General features: G+C 46.6%; 1 protein-coding gene across 2 annotated transcripts in view; it reads left to right on the top strand.

Moving 5' to 3' along the window:
• Positions 1–14034, top strand: part of znf438 (zinc finger protein 438) — a 39253-nt gene extending 25219 nt beyond the window's left edge. For both annotated transcript variants that reach the window (XM_068709553.1, XM_068709554.1), the window contains exons 3-4: positions 8801–10576; positions 10737–14034. In XM_068709553.1, coding sequence (XP_068565654.1) covers positions 8829–10576; positions 10737–11334 — 2346 coding nt within the window. In that variant the 5' untranslated portion in view covers positions 8801–8828 and the 3' untranslated portion in view covers positions 11335–14034. The remainder of the gene's footprint in view (positions 1–8800; positions 10577–10736) is intronic.
• Positions 14035–17418: the final 3384 nt, after the last annotated feature.

Genomic DNA, 17418 nt, shown 5'->3' with positions numbered 1-17418 from the left:
TAATGATAGTTAGAAAGACATGATGCAAAAAGTCGAGAAAGTGAGAGACGGAGAACTTTCCCCGCCTCTCCACGCCTCCTCTCTGCCTTTTCCAGCGTTTCATCTGAGATGCAGAGTGCCTAAAATTAGCAAGCTGGCAGCTTCCTTCCTTCCCTCCTTCCAGAGCCCCTATTAAAGTGCTCCCATTGCGTGGAGTGATCATTAAGGTGGGACCGGGAACGCAGGTGTTATCTCAGCGTCCCACTAGAGGTTGCGGTGGCATCCCCTTTTTCCTTGGCAGGGCCAACGGGAACAAAAACATTCACGATCCTGATTGGGAGTGTTTGTGTGTCAATGTGTTACATATTGTGTATGTGTTACAGCGCGCAATGCACGTCTTTCTTTGTGTGAGTTAATAAAGGAAGGGTGAAGGGAGAGGACAGGAGGACAGAGCTAGATGGAAATGGGCAGGTCCTGTCGTGTGTGTGTGTGTGTGTGTGTGTGTGTGTGTGTGTGTGTGTGTGTGTGTGTGTGTGCGCAACCTGTGTTTATCTGCTATTTTAAAAACACTTCATATTTGTAACGGTACCTGATTAAAAAACGGATGAATTTTCTTCCATAGAACAAATAGAAGAGACGTGTCAACTGGAGGGAGACAGTAAATGACAGGTGTCCTGCAGCAGCATCCTCATGTTCTGAGTCATGTGACATAACAAGCTGCCCTTCATGTAGCTTTGGTTGGGTTGTGGAGTGAGAATATCGCTGTGTTCGTAACGACGTTGATATGAATGTTGTATCTCGGTTCCAAAGTGTGACACGACAGTCTGTCCTCAAAGGCATTCGCCGTTTCATACGCTTCACGCATAAAGGGATCGACGTAGTTGTGTGAAGAATAAAAAAAATAGAAACCGTAAAACACGAGGACCGTGTCTACTTTTATACCTCAGGGACTCTGCATCATTTTGGATTATTTTTTGAAAGTTATAACATTTACTCCCCCACTGTCTAGATAAAAAGGGGTTCAGACTTGGTTTGAAGCATTCCGGGGACCCTTAAGTCTAGTGCGTGTCCTTTTCAATTATTTAATTGACGCTTCGCTTAGTCCTGACCTCGAACGCAGACTGATCGCAGACGACTATCCGGCTCTGCTCCATAGACTCTCATGCAGTCCTTTCAGATCTTCTTCATTTTGATGTTGGTGTGGTGGATGTGGAGCTGGTGATGGTTAAATGTTGTTAATAGTGATACTCGTTACCCGGAGAGGTTGGAAGGAGATGTACGTTTCTACAACGTTACGTTCTTCGTAGAAACCTGTGGAGCTAACATTAGCATAGTACATTCTGCTAATGGAGGAGGGGGGGGGTAGTGAAGGGTTAAGTGTGACTTGACCTAGTGCCTGCCTCTCGAAATTTGAAACGTCGTGATCTACGGTCTGACTCCTTTTTGGGAGTCATTGCTGGTCTTTATAACCAGCTGGTGGTCACAGAATTTGTCTTGGGTATTGTCTTGTCCAGCTGGAATGAGGACGGGGTCTTGGTGTTTAGGCTGATGCTTCTCAGAGGGTGACCGATCGGTCCAAGTCCACACAAATCCGCTGGTTAAATCAGGTCATTATTCCATCTCTGTCATTCCGTGTCAAACTATGTGTAGCCACCATTTCAAAGTCACTATTCCCTGTTCACTGTGAGCACACTGGGACAGCTTGTTTCATGTTCCACCTTGCGTCCTACATTACATCTGACTGAGCTCACCATGCTTTTATCTGCTCACCTTGCATGTCATACATCCACCAGTTTGCCCTTTCTTTCATGTGCGTTATCGACTTCTGTAGCAATCTTATGGCACATCGTCGTTTCCTGTTCCTCGCAGCAGCTTCCTGACATCAGTGACTCAAAATATTGGGACTCTGCCGGTGTTTTTCCACAGACTTGAGTTCTCACATGCCGTCACACTGAGTGATGGGATAGTAAAGCATTCTGAAATGGTCCCCTCGGTTCGAAGGTCCAATTGTGGGAATTTTAGCAATATTTGAACTTTCAGTTCCCAATGTTTGTTTTTCTTACACATTCCCACGCAGCGTCGGTCGTCACCTTCCTGCACCGACGGCCCTCATTCCTCTCTTTTTATTTCATTTCCTCCCGCAGCTCCCTTCCCTTTCTCCGCCACTCTTTAGTGCTGTTTGACCTATTCAGAAGGGTCCAAATGTCACGGCAGAGGGAAAGGTCGGGTAAAGGTTCAGTGTGGAGCATGGCTAACGCAGTGCTGGCAGCCTGAGGTGGAGAGGAGCACGTTAACACCAAAGACCTTGAACACACGCGCACTCAGGACACACTGCTGTCACCTCCGCTCCACGCCGACGCCACTCACAGCTCTGAGCCGGCAGCCGTGTGTGTGTGTGTGTGTGTGTGTGTGTGTGTGTGCGTGTGTGTGTGCGTGTGTGTGTGCGCGTGTGTGTGTGCGTGTGCGTGTGCGTGTGTGTGTGTGTGTGTGTGTGTGTGTGTGTGTGTGTGAGTGAGTGCTCATTTGGTTCATCTGCGAGCATGGATGATTGAGGACGTTACAGTTTTCCGGGGAGGACACATGGCCTTGTTGGACATGGGGTCAAAGGTCATTGGCTGTCAGGGTTTACAGCATCCTGCCTTCAAAGAGCTTCGCTTTTAGTTTTTGTTTTACCGAGGGTCCAGCTTGTCTGCAGTGACCGCTAATTCTGAAATCCTTAAGCCATGGAGGGAGAGTTTTTCTTTTGCCTTTCCTTGTTTAGATACGAAAGAAAATGATTAGTGAATTAGTTTTTATTTCTTTTTCTTTCTATTTCAATGAAAGCAAAGCAGCCAGGGTCTCGGTTCAGCGTATTCTCCGAGAGGAACGGCGGGTTAGCAGAGGGATTTCTCTATCGATTAATCTACATCCACATGCAGGGCAGAGCAGCGGGACCCTAATTGGAATGGATTTCTCAGTTGCATTGATTTGCTCAGGTGACAGTGGATGACATATGGGTGGGTGTGTGTGTGTGTGTGTGTGTGTGTGTGTGTGTGTGTGTGTGTGTGTGTGTGTGTGTGTGTGTGAGAAACAGGCCATGTGCGTGTGCGCATGCCATGAATACCATATGATGCTGTAATGTCCTATTTTTTTTTTACTGTTGGTTTGCGCCGTGAAAAGGTAAAAGCAGCAGTTTGAGGCGACCAAATCGTGTGTGTGTGTGTGTGTGTGTGTGTGTGTGTGTGTGTGTGTGTGTGTGTGTGTGTGTGTGTGTGTGTGTGTGTGTGTGTGTGTGTGTGTGTGTGTGTGTTCACCTTCTCTCCCTCTCATTCAGCAGAGCTCTGGGATGAAACAAGGACCTCTGCAAACAGTGATTTCATTTTCCCCATGACTGCCTTTGCTCCAGACCCCTAGCTCGCTCACACACACACACACACACACACACACACACACACACACACACACACACGTACACACACGTACACCTTAGGCTGGGGAGCAAAGATGAGCAGTTAGCATGCGTGCAGGAAGAAGCAATCGAGCACAGATAACACTTAAGTTCACTCAGGAGGAAAAAACAAATGGAATGATCTAATTCCCTCTTGGACCGCAAGATTCTCTGACTGTCCCTTTTTATTGTTGTTTTAATAATGGTCTGTAAAGGGCGAGAGAGAATTTAAATTTGTTTTGTTTTAATTACCTCTCAGGTTCACTAATCCAACATGCTGTGTTTGTGTGTGTGAGGGAGAGGGAGGGAGGAGGTTGTTGAAAGATGGCCGCTGGACATGGCTTCTCACAGCCGGCTGGCCCCGACCCCCCGTGATCTGCCCTCTTATCTAGCCCAGATCCTAGCCTTTCATCTGGGCTAAAACCTGGGGGAGATTGGCCTCTGATGGGGGTTTTTTGGCCCTCCCTCCCCACCACACGCTTCATTCCAGACCCCCTCCATCTCCAGGCTCTATCTTCGAGTCCCAGATGAGCATTGCTCTCACCTACAAGGGAGATAACAAACCTCACACTACTCCGCTCCCTGCTTTGCTTTCCTCAAAACACTTCACATTTGATTTTTGATTTTTTCCCGTGCACTATTGTGGGAGCAAAACCAGGACCATGCAGTTGAAACAGTAGTGGGCCAAAAGCGAGACAAAACAGAGTCGGAGGAGAATGCGTGTGGGATGAAAACACAGCGCTCTCCGTGTTTTGACATTTCACAGAGCGCTGCTTTCGCCTCTCGCTGGCTAACAATAGGCAGGTGGTTTCTGGCGGGTCGGCCCATCGGTCTCGGCTGGAGCGCCTCTACACGTGACGCTGGTCCAGGTCTGAAGGTGTGAGCTGAAGCGTGTGCAGTTCACTTCATACCGTTTCATTCCATTCCCGGTGGATGCCTGGTCCGTCCCCACACTGCCCTCTTGCTCAACCCTGACCTGTTTCCAGCATAAACAGCAGATCCTCACCTCTCACCCCTCTGGCTTTACCTGATAATCTGTCTCTGTGGATCACCCCCACCTTGTTTTTCTTCTCTCTCTCTCTCTCCCCCTGTGTCTCACATTCTCTCCAGAAACCAGGGTTTTTGCATCACCCTAGCCCTGACCTCTGACCCCAGTCAGATTAGAGCGGTTGGCGTTTCAAATCCAGCAGCAGATTGAGTAGCATCTGTGACCTCCCTGCACATTTCTCCCCTTGCCCTGCTGTGTTGTACCCCTCAGAATCCAGACGGGCCCGTCGGACCTCAGCACCAGTTGGTTAGACACAGGTTTGAAGTGGAGGGCATCTTCAAGCCCTGAAACTGGTTAATGGGCCGGAGTCCTATAATGTGATGTAGATACATTTTAGTTTACATGTAAAGTATTCAGACCCCTTCACTTTTTGCTCACTTTGTGTTTTAGATTTATTAGATTAAGGGTACCTTTTGCCCGTTTGTCCACTCACAGAAACCCGTAATTACAAAGAGAAAACATGTTTTTAGAAATATGAATTTCTTGAATTTCATGCATAAGTGAGTTAGGTCTACCTTGTGTTTTGTATAGTTTCCTGAAGATAATGTATCTGTAGATACTGTAGAACTTGATTGGAGGCAAATTCAATTGATTGGAGATGATTTGAAAAACTGAAAATGTAATTTTTGCAAGCCTTTGACTTCTTTGAATTGTCCCTTTTTTGGAAAAGTGTTAAAAATACCAACTGGAGGACATGGTGACACCGTCTTGATATAGTACTAGCCTTTGCTTTGTCTCTGCGTTTGACCACAGTGTCCCTGCCGTTGTCCCATCTGAGTCTAGATCATCGGGATCAGATGCAGGCCCAGCTCTCTGGTTTTCTTTCAGACAGTTTGTTTCTTTTTCTCTGTGTCTCGCTGTGAACAAGAACCGCCTCAGCAAGGCAGAGAAGGATGACGCAGGGCGAGCTAACCGCCGCTGGTGCATAACGAGTGAATAAAGCCTTTTTCTCAACCGTCTCTCAGGGGACTGAGCTGGAGAAGGAGAGTTGTTTTCATGCTGATTATGCAGATGGAGGCGCACTGAGATTCTGTAGAGTCATCGTGACTGCGCCGTTCTGTACAGTCATAGTCTTCATCACAGAAGCTCACCTGTTGTATCGGCCTACTTCCTGTCGTAGAGCCCAGGGAGTGTGAGGATGTGTTAAACTGGTGGCTTCAGGGCCTCCGGGAATCAGGACTGATACCAGCTGCTGCCGGATCAGTTACAGATGCAGTTGGTCTTGGCAGCTTTTTCTTACCAAGTCTTCTCCGATACGAATTTGAAAACTACAAACACACTTGTAGTAAATGTTATGCTTCGCAATAAGGCCCTCTAGGCCTGGAATGAACCAGCCTATGGAACCTACTCGATTGTCTTCCCTCATTATTTTCAACCATATTAGTGAAATGGCTCTAGGAATCCACCACTTCACCAGTCCAGACTGAAATATAGATATTGTTTGGATTGTCACCAGACTTTTTCAGACCCCTCCAGTTACGACATCATGTTATTATTATATAACATAAGTGCAGACCTGCAGCCTTATCAACAGCAGAAGCAGAGTTTTACAAAATCCTAAAATCAGTCTTTGGTTAGTCAATCTCTTGTAGATTGTACAATACTCTCTTTTATGCTAAGAATGAAAACGCCCCGTACATTAAAAAGTGGGCAAAGGAAGCAGCAATGGGGCTTTCTGAGGACACTCGTGGGGGAGATTTGCAGTTTTCAACTAAATTAAGTCCATGGATTGGAACACTGCTGGAAAAATGAAGATATTGTAAGACCCCATACCAGGAGACAAATATGAGTTTAACATGCTGGAGACAATGTGGCTCAATGGAGGCAAATCATTTCCATATATGTCCCATGCTGATTTTATATTGGAATGGCATTCACAAATCAATAAGCACGGTATTCAAGACTCAAATACTCCTGAACTTGGAGACTCTTAACCAGGGCCACGTTTCAGAGGCAAGTCAAAGTATCAATCACTAGAAAGTGGCTGAATCCAGAACCACCTACACTGAATGATTGGTACAGAATAACTTTGGAAATATTGAAAGTGGAAAAGTTGACAAATTCTCTCAAATTTAGAATGACTGAATTCTTTTTTACCCATTAGTTCATGTCCAAAAACCTCAAGCTTAGCTGTACTTTGTGTGTAGTGCTTATCAGCAAATGTTAGCTCGCTAAACTAAGATGTTGAACATGGTAAACAGCCTGCTGAAGATCAGCTGGCTAACATCGTCAGTACAGTCGCATATCTCCATTTATACATTAATTTGGCAAAAATAAGGTCGATGAAATGATGGTAATAATTGCTGTCTAGTTCCTCCTGTTCCTCCCTGTCCCTGCGTCCTCCTGCTACAGGCCGGGGACACCGATGACATGGTGCCGTCTGTGTGTCTGAGCAAACACGTCTGTGTACGGACGCTTGTAGACACAGCAGCCAAGGACAGATCACGACAGAAACAATCTGTGTACATGATCGCATTAGATGTGGGATCACCTTCCTCAACACATTTGCATAGTAATGAGAACAATTGGCGGGACAAGCGTTGTGTTTTTAAGTGCTTCCTACATTCTTAGGGTGCTGGTGATGAATTTAATGCTATCTTACTGTCTAGCATCAACTGCATTGATTTTCTTACAATTTTAGCCATCTCCAAGTTGAAAGAAGACATGCTGCTCCCTTTAGTAACTAACTAACTGACCCTTTAGCTACTTCTCCAGGTGGAATAAGACAAAGGGATCTATTAAAACACATCTTGTTTTTGTGTGGAGTTACTTGGTGTCAGGTGACGTCTGCTGAATCATCTGTGACTAAAGGATTATAGGCCTACTGGTTCTGCTTCTCCAGCTGTTGATACACACCTTTTTTTACACACCAACCGTAAACCTTCACATGGCAGAATTAATCGCCAAGCGTTGCCTCTACCCCAAATTCCCACTTTCTGGAGCCACATAATATGCCAAGAGGAACACTCATCCCACGGTTTTATTCCACTCGGTCGTCAGCCAAAGTCACAGTCAAGCTGGAGTCAACTATCCACACAGAGAAGGAATATCTCCAGTTTTATGGAGTCGTAATGCGGTAGGGGTACTGTATAAATAATCTCCACGCACAGAAACACTTCCAGCTGTTAAACAATATGCCCATTGCAGAGTTTCTTTTTGAATGCATAAAGCGTCTTGCTCCGGCTGCTTTGAAAATGAATGCAGAGGGTTTTTTTATTGAGAAATTATGTTGTTGAATATTTGCCTTTTGTGACACCTCCAGATTGTTGCACTTAATGCTGATTATTATTACAGAGTGGAGTGCCTGTATCAAACGTTGCTGTTGAAAGTCGGGTCATAATGTGAAATTCAAACTTCACAGGCTGTTTACAATTAGGCCCTTTGATGCATTCCTCTGTAATCTCTCCCTCCCTTTGATATCAAGATTCAGTATTGATATACATGAAGGGACTTTTGTTTTTAAAGCCATACCTGTGGCTTTTGATTGATGGATGGAAAGTGTACGGTAGATTTATATAATATAGACTTGTTTAAAACCTCACTCTTGAGGTCATAGTTTCCCCGAAGACTTCAGCAGTATTTTGTATCAACACAGTCAGAATGGTGATCCACTGAGTGAAAAAGCCTTTTCCCCGTTGGATAACCATGAAACCTTATTTGTGAACAGGGGATGATGAAGTAAATCCAGGGCTTTTTTCTGGGGCATCCTCTTTGCCTTCGGCCAGGTTGCAGTGCCGGTCGGTGGAGGGGGAGATGAAGAGGGGAGCCCCTCTTCATCTAGTAAAGATCCTGCCGTTTGGCAGCTTTCACGCTCCACTGGCTGATCCTTCCAGGAAGTGGGGGGGCAATAAGAAGCCCCCCCCCCCCTCTCCCGCAGAGCCCCAGCATGTACCACGGCTGCATGCTGAGCCCAAATCAAAGGGGGCAGTCTGTCCTTAGCCGGGGGGAGAGTGAGTCTGCTGTGTGTGACCAGAGAGACATGGTAATAGGACAGCTTGTCACACTCGTGCAGACGCCTGTATTTCTGACAGTGGGTTTGCTTCTCTCCTGCTTGGGCTGCACAGTAATAACACCTTTCAAAAAAACTGATGCATTTGCAGTGAGGCCACATCTACAGGCGTGATCTTGGCACTTTTCAGAAGAGACCAGCGGAAGTCATGCAGCGGTCTCAGTTATTCCTATTAGATCAAACACATTAAAGACTGCAATCATACGACTGTGGCAGTTATTGTTGATGTTGAAACTTGAGGTAGGAGGGTTTGGGCTAAAATGGCAAATAAAGGTTGAAAGGGCTATCTAGTGTCACTGCAACAGCTAATAAAACTGTTTCTTTTGTTGTGTTTCAGTTGGTAGCCAGTGAGTCCAGCCTTTCAGATGAAGAGCCTTCAGTTCCGGAGCATCGCCCCCAAGGCCGTGGTGCCCTCCCCCTCCCCTGCGGTCCTGTCCTGCCAGCCTCCCTCTGCCCTCCCTGAGGCTACCACCGCCTCCAGCCCCAAGTCCATCATTGTGCCCGCCCAAAACTATGCGCTGATGCAAATAGCAGGTCAGGATGGCACGTTCTCTCTGGTGGCACTGCCCCCTTCTGTGTCCTCTCAGACACCACAGCAGCAGCAGCAACACACCCAAAAGAACCTCAAGTTGCCCATTCCCAGATACCAGCCAGTGAGGAGCAAGGGCACCACAGATAAGGTCAAGTCACCTCCACTATCTGCTAGGGTGAAAACAGCCTCCAAGGTTGTGACAGTGCAAACTAAGTCAGTTGTAAGTGGGCCATCAACAGTGATGAAGAAAAAACAGCAGGAGTGCAAGCACACAAAGGAAACCCTAGTGCCCAAAGAGGAGCCTTCAGAGCAGGTCATTCTGATTGAACCAGCCTCCTCTGACATCTCAGTCACTGCTCTGCTCCCAGACAATGCTGTCCTGTACCCGGGTCCTCAGTTAGAGCGAGCACAAGATGGCTCTGAACTACCTACTGCAACTAGTCTCATTCAGAATCTCCAGTACCCCCCCGCTGCTGTCAAAGGCTCTCCAGGCAAATCCCAGGAAGAAAGTAAGACTACACTGAGGCTGTGCCAATCTAAGTCCGCTGCAGCCCAGCCCCAGAGCAGTATCACTGTCCTGTCCTCAGCCATTTTCAGCAAAGCAGTCCAGATTATCCCGTCCCCACCTAAAGGTAAACTGCCCATTCTGCCCTACTCTAAAATGAAAAGTACCCTTATCCCAGCTGCCAAGCTCAGCAATTTGTCCCCAGAGAAGAAGGGTTTCTCTTGCCAGACTGGACTCACCAGCCCCTTAGATCCTACATCCAAGACCCTCGAGACAGCTGACGCCTTGGGTCACAACCAGGTGCCAAAATCAACTCTTCAGCCCCAGGCCAAGACCACACTCATGCCTGTGTTGGGAACCCTCCAGAAACCACCTGGCAAGAAAAGGGGGAGAAAGAGAAAGACCATGGAAGACATCTTGGCATTTGAGGCCAGAAAGAAGAGGTCTTTGTCTTTCTTCCGTAGGAGGGTCCCAGAGAAACCACCAGCAGTTGTTCCAGGCTCCAAACAAAAGGAAGTTGATATTTCAAAGAAGTACCGCAGCATCCGACCCAAGCCCATGTTAGTTATGGAGACAGTTCCCCAACTGGTTAGTTTGCCTGCCATTACGCCAGATGGCCAAGAACAGGAGCTCGTTGTTGGTCATCAGCTCCCCACCACTACCACAACCAAGGCCCTGGACTGTCCTCCCCAACCAGCCCCAGTAACCCTCCACCTGAGAGGTGCCTCCCATTCGCGAGTGTTCATAGGCAGCCGTCCGCTCCACCGATGCCCCACCTGCAGCCGCTGTTTTCAATTCAAGCATCACCTCCAGAGCCACATGAACAGCCACACGAACAGCCGGCCCTACGTCTGCCCAGTTTGCCGCAAAGCGTACGCTCACTCCGGCAGCCTGAGCACCCACATGAAGCTTCACCACTCCGACGTACGCCCACGCCGGTCGCTGAGCTGCGAGTTCTGCGAGAAAGTGTTTGGATATGTGGGCGTTTACTTCAGTCATTTGAGAGAAGTTCACAAGGTGGTGCTGACCGTGGAGCCGTCCATCAGCCACCATGAGGATGACCCGTCTGTGGAGGGGTGAGATTATAGATTGAGCACCTACTTCATTGTGACCTTTACTTTATAGCAAGTTTAATGCAGAGATGTCAACATATACATTTAATGGCTAAATACATTGATTAATGACCTGACTAGGCAACTTTTTCCTGTCATAACAAAGTGTTATTTTCCTCACAAGGGCCAACTTCCCAGAGCCATCAGACGAGCAGGATCGCGAAGACCCGGTGGAGCTGCAGATTAAATGTGGCCGCTGCCAGGCCATCACTCCCACCTTTGCTGACATGAAGATGCATTTACTGCATGTGCATGGGGAGGAGATCCAGGTTCCATTACATGATGACCAATCGGTGCGGGTTGGCCGCGAGGCTGAGAATGAGCTGGTAAAGCATGCTGCCCACTACTGGCGACAGCTCAACGAGAAGCGCAACCTGGTCAAGTGCGGCAGCTGCGACGAGGAGTTCATTTCCTTTTCCAAGCTTAAGAGACACATCATGTCCCACCACCGTGGAAGGCAGGGGGAGGACACCGAGACCCTCGCATCACCAGAGAGGGGTGGAGGCCTTGGGGTCCTTGCAGCAGGTGCGGCCTTCAACTGTGTGCTTTGCAGCGAGGTGTTGGACACTAAAGAGGGGGTTCTGGAGCACTGGAGGAGTCGCCACCACTGTGAGCAGTCCAACCTTCTGTGGGATGCACTGAGCTCCTACTCTGGCCAGGAAGAGGCTGAGGCGGATGGGGACCTGGACACTCCTGCTCCAAGCCCACACTATCCAGCCTAGCCCTTAGATGGGCATTGAGCCCTTATGGTGACTCCTTTCACACTCAGTCCTAACAAACAGCATCACAGGGATGGAGAGTTTCTGTTATGTCTTTTATCACTAGTTTCATCTCTCACCAGTTGAGGGTTTTGACATGAAAAAAGAAAATGATAAAAGAATATCAAATCAATGGTGAAAATTGATCTTAGTGTTACAGTTCATAAGGGATATTCTCTCGAGGTCAGAGAATCCAATTTTATAGGTAATATTATTTTTCATGTTTTTTTGATTGCACTGTTTTGTTTTTGGACATTTTGTTTGGAGGTATTTAATATCCTGTTGGATTATTTTTTTCTACTGCTTATTTAAATCTTGTTCAAAGGGTCATTTATAACCTAGCTGACACAGTAATACTGTCAAAGGGTCATTTCTCCCAAATTCTTACCTCTTATGGGATCTAGCCATCCAGATAATGTAGTTCTACATCATTCTTTGGTGCCACTCGGTGGATAAACTCAACCAACTCAACAAAGCCTCCTGTGACCATGCGACGATGTAGGGGTCAGCACAAAACCGTTATGTTGTCAAGCAATCTGTTCCTTCCATTTTCTCGCAATTGAGTAAACTGATAGTAGGTCAGTTTGACTCGTCACTTGTAGTTCATAACCTGAGGGTTGGTGCTTAGCTTTGTAACCAGTGCATTGTCCCCTCTGGTTGTCCCGGCATAAAGGACCAATCCTCTGGTGCAGGATGCCTTAGCTCACTTAGACCTCGGACAGCCTGCCTTCTCAATGCCTTCTCCTGAATTCCACTCATTTGTGTGACGCTGGACAACAAGGAGGCCACGTCCTCCTGCTAGTAGACCCTGAGCTTCCCCGGGAAGCCGTGGTTTCCAGTGCTTCTGAAACTGCTCCATGGGGTGCCATGGCGCCTCCCTGGGAAACCAGACCTCTCTCATCTAGAGTGAGGCGTACAAATGTGAATCGCCCTCTGCCGTTTGTCTGGCCGTTGGAAGCTTATGAACTGTCAGTGATCCACACTGTGTTAACTTTGAGGGCTCCCTCCACCAGGTCCCTCTAGAGCCGCTCACTCTGCGTTTCCTGCCGTCGTCGTTTGATGGTGGTAGTTTCAGTAGGACACGTGAGAGCAGAGCAGACAGTGGGTGAACCCCTGTCAAAACACAGACTTCCTAATTGAATTGTGGATGTGATTCTACACGCTTGTATGTCTCTGGTCCTGCCTGCACCTAGTAATGTAAAGTGCCAATCTACTCGGGAGTGTGTCCACGTCCTGGAAAGGGGTCTCACAAAGACATCTGTGCTGCTGCAACCTGGCCATCGTCATGTAAGCGGCTCACTAACACGGCTGCTCATCAGGCTACGTTCCTGTCGACGGCTTCCATTCCTGAGTGCGGCGAGCGTTCCTCGTGACCTTGCTGGTATAAATCATACAGTGCTAAAGCAACGCTGTCTGCAAGAATGCAATAGAACGAGAGTTATGAACACAGTGTGTGGGAACAGATTCTTTGATGGGGTTTTGTGCTGGGCCTTACGTCGTCTCATGGTCACAGGGGACTTTGTTGGTATGACAACTTGACCCGAGCATACGAGTCTGACACTGATCCAGAATTCATGAATCTCATTTTATGAGCACCGTTTTCTGCCTCCACCCCAATGAAGAATTACATTGTAATATTTTAACGACATCTCATTGTGGAAACGGTATCCCTGTCACTCCGTGGATTATTCAAAGATCTTCTTTCTCTCCGCTGAAACTGACACACGTTCATGGCTAGATAGCACAAGGGGTTTGGTTGGACTGACCCTTTTTAAAACACTGAGAAACGTCAATCTCTTAACAAGGGCACCCTGGCTGACAATTAATCTATTGGCCTTGGATTATTACAGTTTAAAAATCCTTTAATGTAATATTGCTCTTGTTACGGTAGATCAATATTTCAGTTATGACTTGAACTTTCACGGTCCGATTAAGGGCAGTATTAGGGTCCTCTGGCCACCCGGACCCATGAAGGAACACTTTCCTAACCAGCACTCAAGTGACATTCTTGTGGCCTTCTGAAGAAACATCTGTGTTCATGCGTGGTGTGGCTTACCGTCGGCATGGTCCTCTGTCGGCCAGGTTCTATTTCCTTGACTTGTCTATTAATGCCTATTTGTGTATTCTGTGATTATGCCAAGGGTCTATTCACACTAGTGATTGTAAGAGTGAGTTTTGCATTAAGCTTTTTAACCACTGACAGAATACTTTCTGTTGACTTAGTCGATACGCAAAGGAAACCATCGAATTGCCTACCTGTTGTTGCCAGCTTATGTACGCACCTGTGGAATTGTGTGCACCCAAACTCTATTATTAGAGTTATTATAAACTGTTGTCAAGTCCAGAAAATATGCTATTTTATACTCTCGATGAATACAGAGGTCTTTTAGTATATTTATGCTTGTTGTTGGTCCTTAAAGAACCGGCACTGAGACTTTTATGTTTGCTTCTTCTAAGTCGGGGGATGCTTAATGTCTCGTTTGTTGATGGGAGGCAAGTATCTCTGCTAACATTTGTCTGTGTTTATCTTTCATATGAAGAAAAAAAGAACATCACAGGGTCAAGTGAATGTACCTGAATGTTTTCAAAACCCTACCAAAAGTATGTATGTATGTATGTATGTATGTATGTATGTATGTGTGTGTATATATATATATATATATATATATATATATATATATATATATATATATATATATATATATATATATATATATATATATATATATATATATATATATATATATATACTTATTCCATAGATAGATTATATCGATATATTGAGAAAAAATACACACATATATATATATATATTTACATAGAGTAACTAGTGAATCAGCTGCTGTGTTCTGTCATAGTGGAGGAACGAAACGAGAGATGAATATATCATTGCCAACACTGGCAACAAAAGCCATGCAGAGCTGTCCTTATGTGTCTGACACAAAACACAGGACTGTGGATGAAGGGCAGAGCACTGAGGCGTCATCTACACTATCGTGTTCTGCTGTCCGCTGAATGCATGTCTGAGTGGACATCAGTGAGCTGTCCTTTGTTTTCAAGCCTTCAACACAAACCAGGAAGTGACAGAATTAAGGGTCAGACTCTTCCCTCCTCAGTTAGATGAGCAGCACACATGACTGTCACTGTTAGCACAAGTCGGAAAGTGAAAAATCCCACATTAGGTGATGTGATGTGTTTGACTCACTTAATATGTTGACTGTGTCCAAAAAAAAAGAAAAAGAAAAAGACTGAAAGTGTTTGTGTTCGTGACTGTTTGTGTTCCTGAAGAACCCTGTGTTTATGAGAATAAAGATATGCTTTGTTGAGGACGTTGTGTCTGTGCTGTGTTTACGCCTCACCGGGACAGAAACAAAAGAAAATAGAGGCTGGTTCTGGGTGGTCCGTCCGTCTGGTGCGTTCTCATGTCCTGATACTTGCATGCAGGCTGAAGGGAGCGAGTGCTATATCCATTTTCTGTGAGTCACGGGTCAGTTTTGCTTCACAGGTGCACCACGCCGAGTTTGCTGACCTGCTTTGTCATGCAGTGCAGATCAGCCCTTAAGATATTTACACAGAAATCATCGAATATTTGAATCATTCTGGTTCTCAATTGACTTATCTGCTTAAATAAAGACATTTGAACACAGACGTATGTCTGAGGTGGCACTCTAAATCACTCCGACGGTCTTGGTCGCTGCCCGACACATTGCCAGTCGTTCCGCTCTCTCATAGAGAGAGCAACCTCGCGGGCCCCAGTGCAACCGCATTGCTTGCACTGTGTGTATTTACGGCCCTGCAGATGCAAAGGCCTCATCTACTGTAGCCAACGAGGACAGACTGAGTGAAGAGCTGTAGAGTCACTGTGTTCATCAGAAGAGATTCAGAGCATGGGATTAATTGATATTTCACTCTGGAAAGGTGTGCGGTATGTAAGGGTCGATCGCCAAAGGGCTTTTGAGAGCCTACATATGCCGCACACCTCTGTGCTCCTCCCCTCCCAACAGTTTGGTTTTAATTTACACTGCTATGTCTCTTTAACTATCTAGAACCACACATGAGCCACATTACAAAAAGTAGCTTTGCATTGCAACATGATAGTAGGTTGGAGACTGCCGAGGTTCAGAGAAAGGTTTCCATGTTCTGAGATGAGCACAAAAACAATGGTTATATTCCTTGTGACGGCTTCATATTTAATGGATGGAGATGACATTAGTATGTCTGTTTCCCCTCTGCGTGTCTTTTTCTGCTTTGCAGGATGCATTTAGAGCAAAAAGGAACACTAAACAACTCAGAATTCAAATTCACAGACAACAGAGAGGGACAAATATGTTGGTGAGAGAGTGCGCTTTCTATTTGTTTCAATGCCGTCAGTACCAAATACTCTCTGCTCTGCTGCAGGCCCGGCCCTTGGAGTCATTGCCACACCAGTGTGGAATGCAGGTCCTCCGCTCTAATTGATTTGGAGGCAAATGACCCCGTATCAAAGGTCAAAGGGCACTTCTGGTGCGATTTCTGCTGCTCCTCAAACAAGCAACAGCTCGACAAGAGAAAGTAAAAAAGAAGCAACTCCCCGGCACAAAACAACCTCGGCAAGGTTTACGTCAACTCCTCAACTTCTTCAAACTACTTTGCATGGACTCAAAGGTTTCAAATGAGAGCGACTCAACTTCAGGTGGCTTTCAGCTCCAGTGGAACACACGGATAAAGCTGCGACATCAGAACATATCGGGGCCCAATCTCGCATCGCCATCGCACCACATCGCAGGCGCAGATAAAAAGGAAAGCGCTATACGGTGATGCATATTTCCCTTTAATCAGAGCTAACGTGTACCGCAGCCGTCACACTGCACTCCCACCTCACCGTGGCTCTCAGGGGGGACAGGGGAGATCAAAGCTACCCCCCCCTGCTTGTACATGATCAGTGGGAAAGAAGGAGAACTGCTCTCTTTCTTTTTCTCGTTCTTTCTTTCTTTGGGTCTTGCTCCCCCTTCGGCACTACCGCAGCCCCAAGAAGTGTCGAGATTGAGCAAGAAAGGTGAGGGACAAACGGTATGTATGAACAGAAATGTACTTGCTTAGTGTGTCTACTACAGCTCTGTAGTTTTGACCCTGGCGCACTGATAGCAGGGAGGAAACAAGGCCGCGAAACAACAAGCAGGGAGACGGAAAATAACAAAACTGGCGTCACTGGGAGAATGCAGGGGGGAGATTTATAGGACAGTAAAAATGTGACCAACACTGACCACAGATGTTCTCGAGAACAACTTAGGTGGGGTGTAATGTGAGCGCAACATGCAATCTTTTTGGCCGACTGAAGCTCCACTCCCACCTTCTCACTTCTCACTGTTCATGCTCTGTTGCTAGTCTGCCTCAATACACTAACATCCGTGAAGCCTCTGTCTGCACGTGTGATGTGTTGGTGATACGTGTGCACATTCATCAAAGTGATTCTACGGTTTCATCAAAGATTTATCAACTCTCCTGGATGTCAGGACTTAGATGTACAAATCGGTAATCCCACATCTATGAACTCTCCCTCCATCTCTCTCTCCCTCTCTCTCTCTCTCTCTCTCTCTCGATCTAGAGATGTGATCCGCCCTTCCCTTCCCTGCTGCCTCTCGATCTCAGGTTTCAAAGCGTCCCGTCTCTCCTCACCCTCCCAGATTAGTCATCTAATGAGCAGCAGGGCTGATCAGGTGAATAATTGATGACGGGCGGCTGGAGAAAGGCATCGATCCGAGCCTGGCTGTGGCTCTAAAAGGAGCAGGGATGGAGACACCTCAGGAGGATGAGCAGGCGCAGGTACATCACTGTGTGGGCTGATTGGGACTCAGATTCATGAAAGAGACGCCTCAGGAGGACACGGGCCTCTCAAAAGCATGCATGAGATCACCCTTTAATGAAACTCAACCTCCACATTATGGAACAATGTTTGTTGCTTATAGAGTTCTGTTAAATTCTGTTTAGATTGTGCAATGTGGGGATAATCGTGCAGCGATTGAGTATAATGGTCCAGAAGCTTCAAGGGGAGCAAAGTGTGAGAATCCT

This window comes from Cebidichthys violaceus, unplaced genomic scaffold (assembly GCF_023349555.1).
Source record: "Cebidichthys violaceus isolate CVI_PGR_0920_01 unplaced genomic scaffold, fCebVio1.0.p SCAF_15, whole genome shotgun sequence".
Lineage (NCBI taxonomy): Eukaryota > Metazoa > Chordata > Actinopteri > Perciformes > Stichaeidae > Cebidichthys > Cebidichthys violaceus.
Note: the sequence above shows the minus strand (reverse complement) of the source record. Positions and strands in the feature narration are given on the sequence as shown.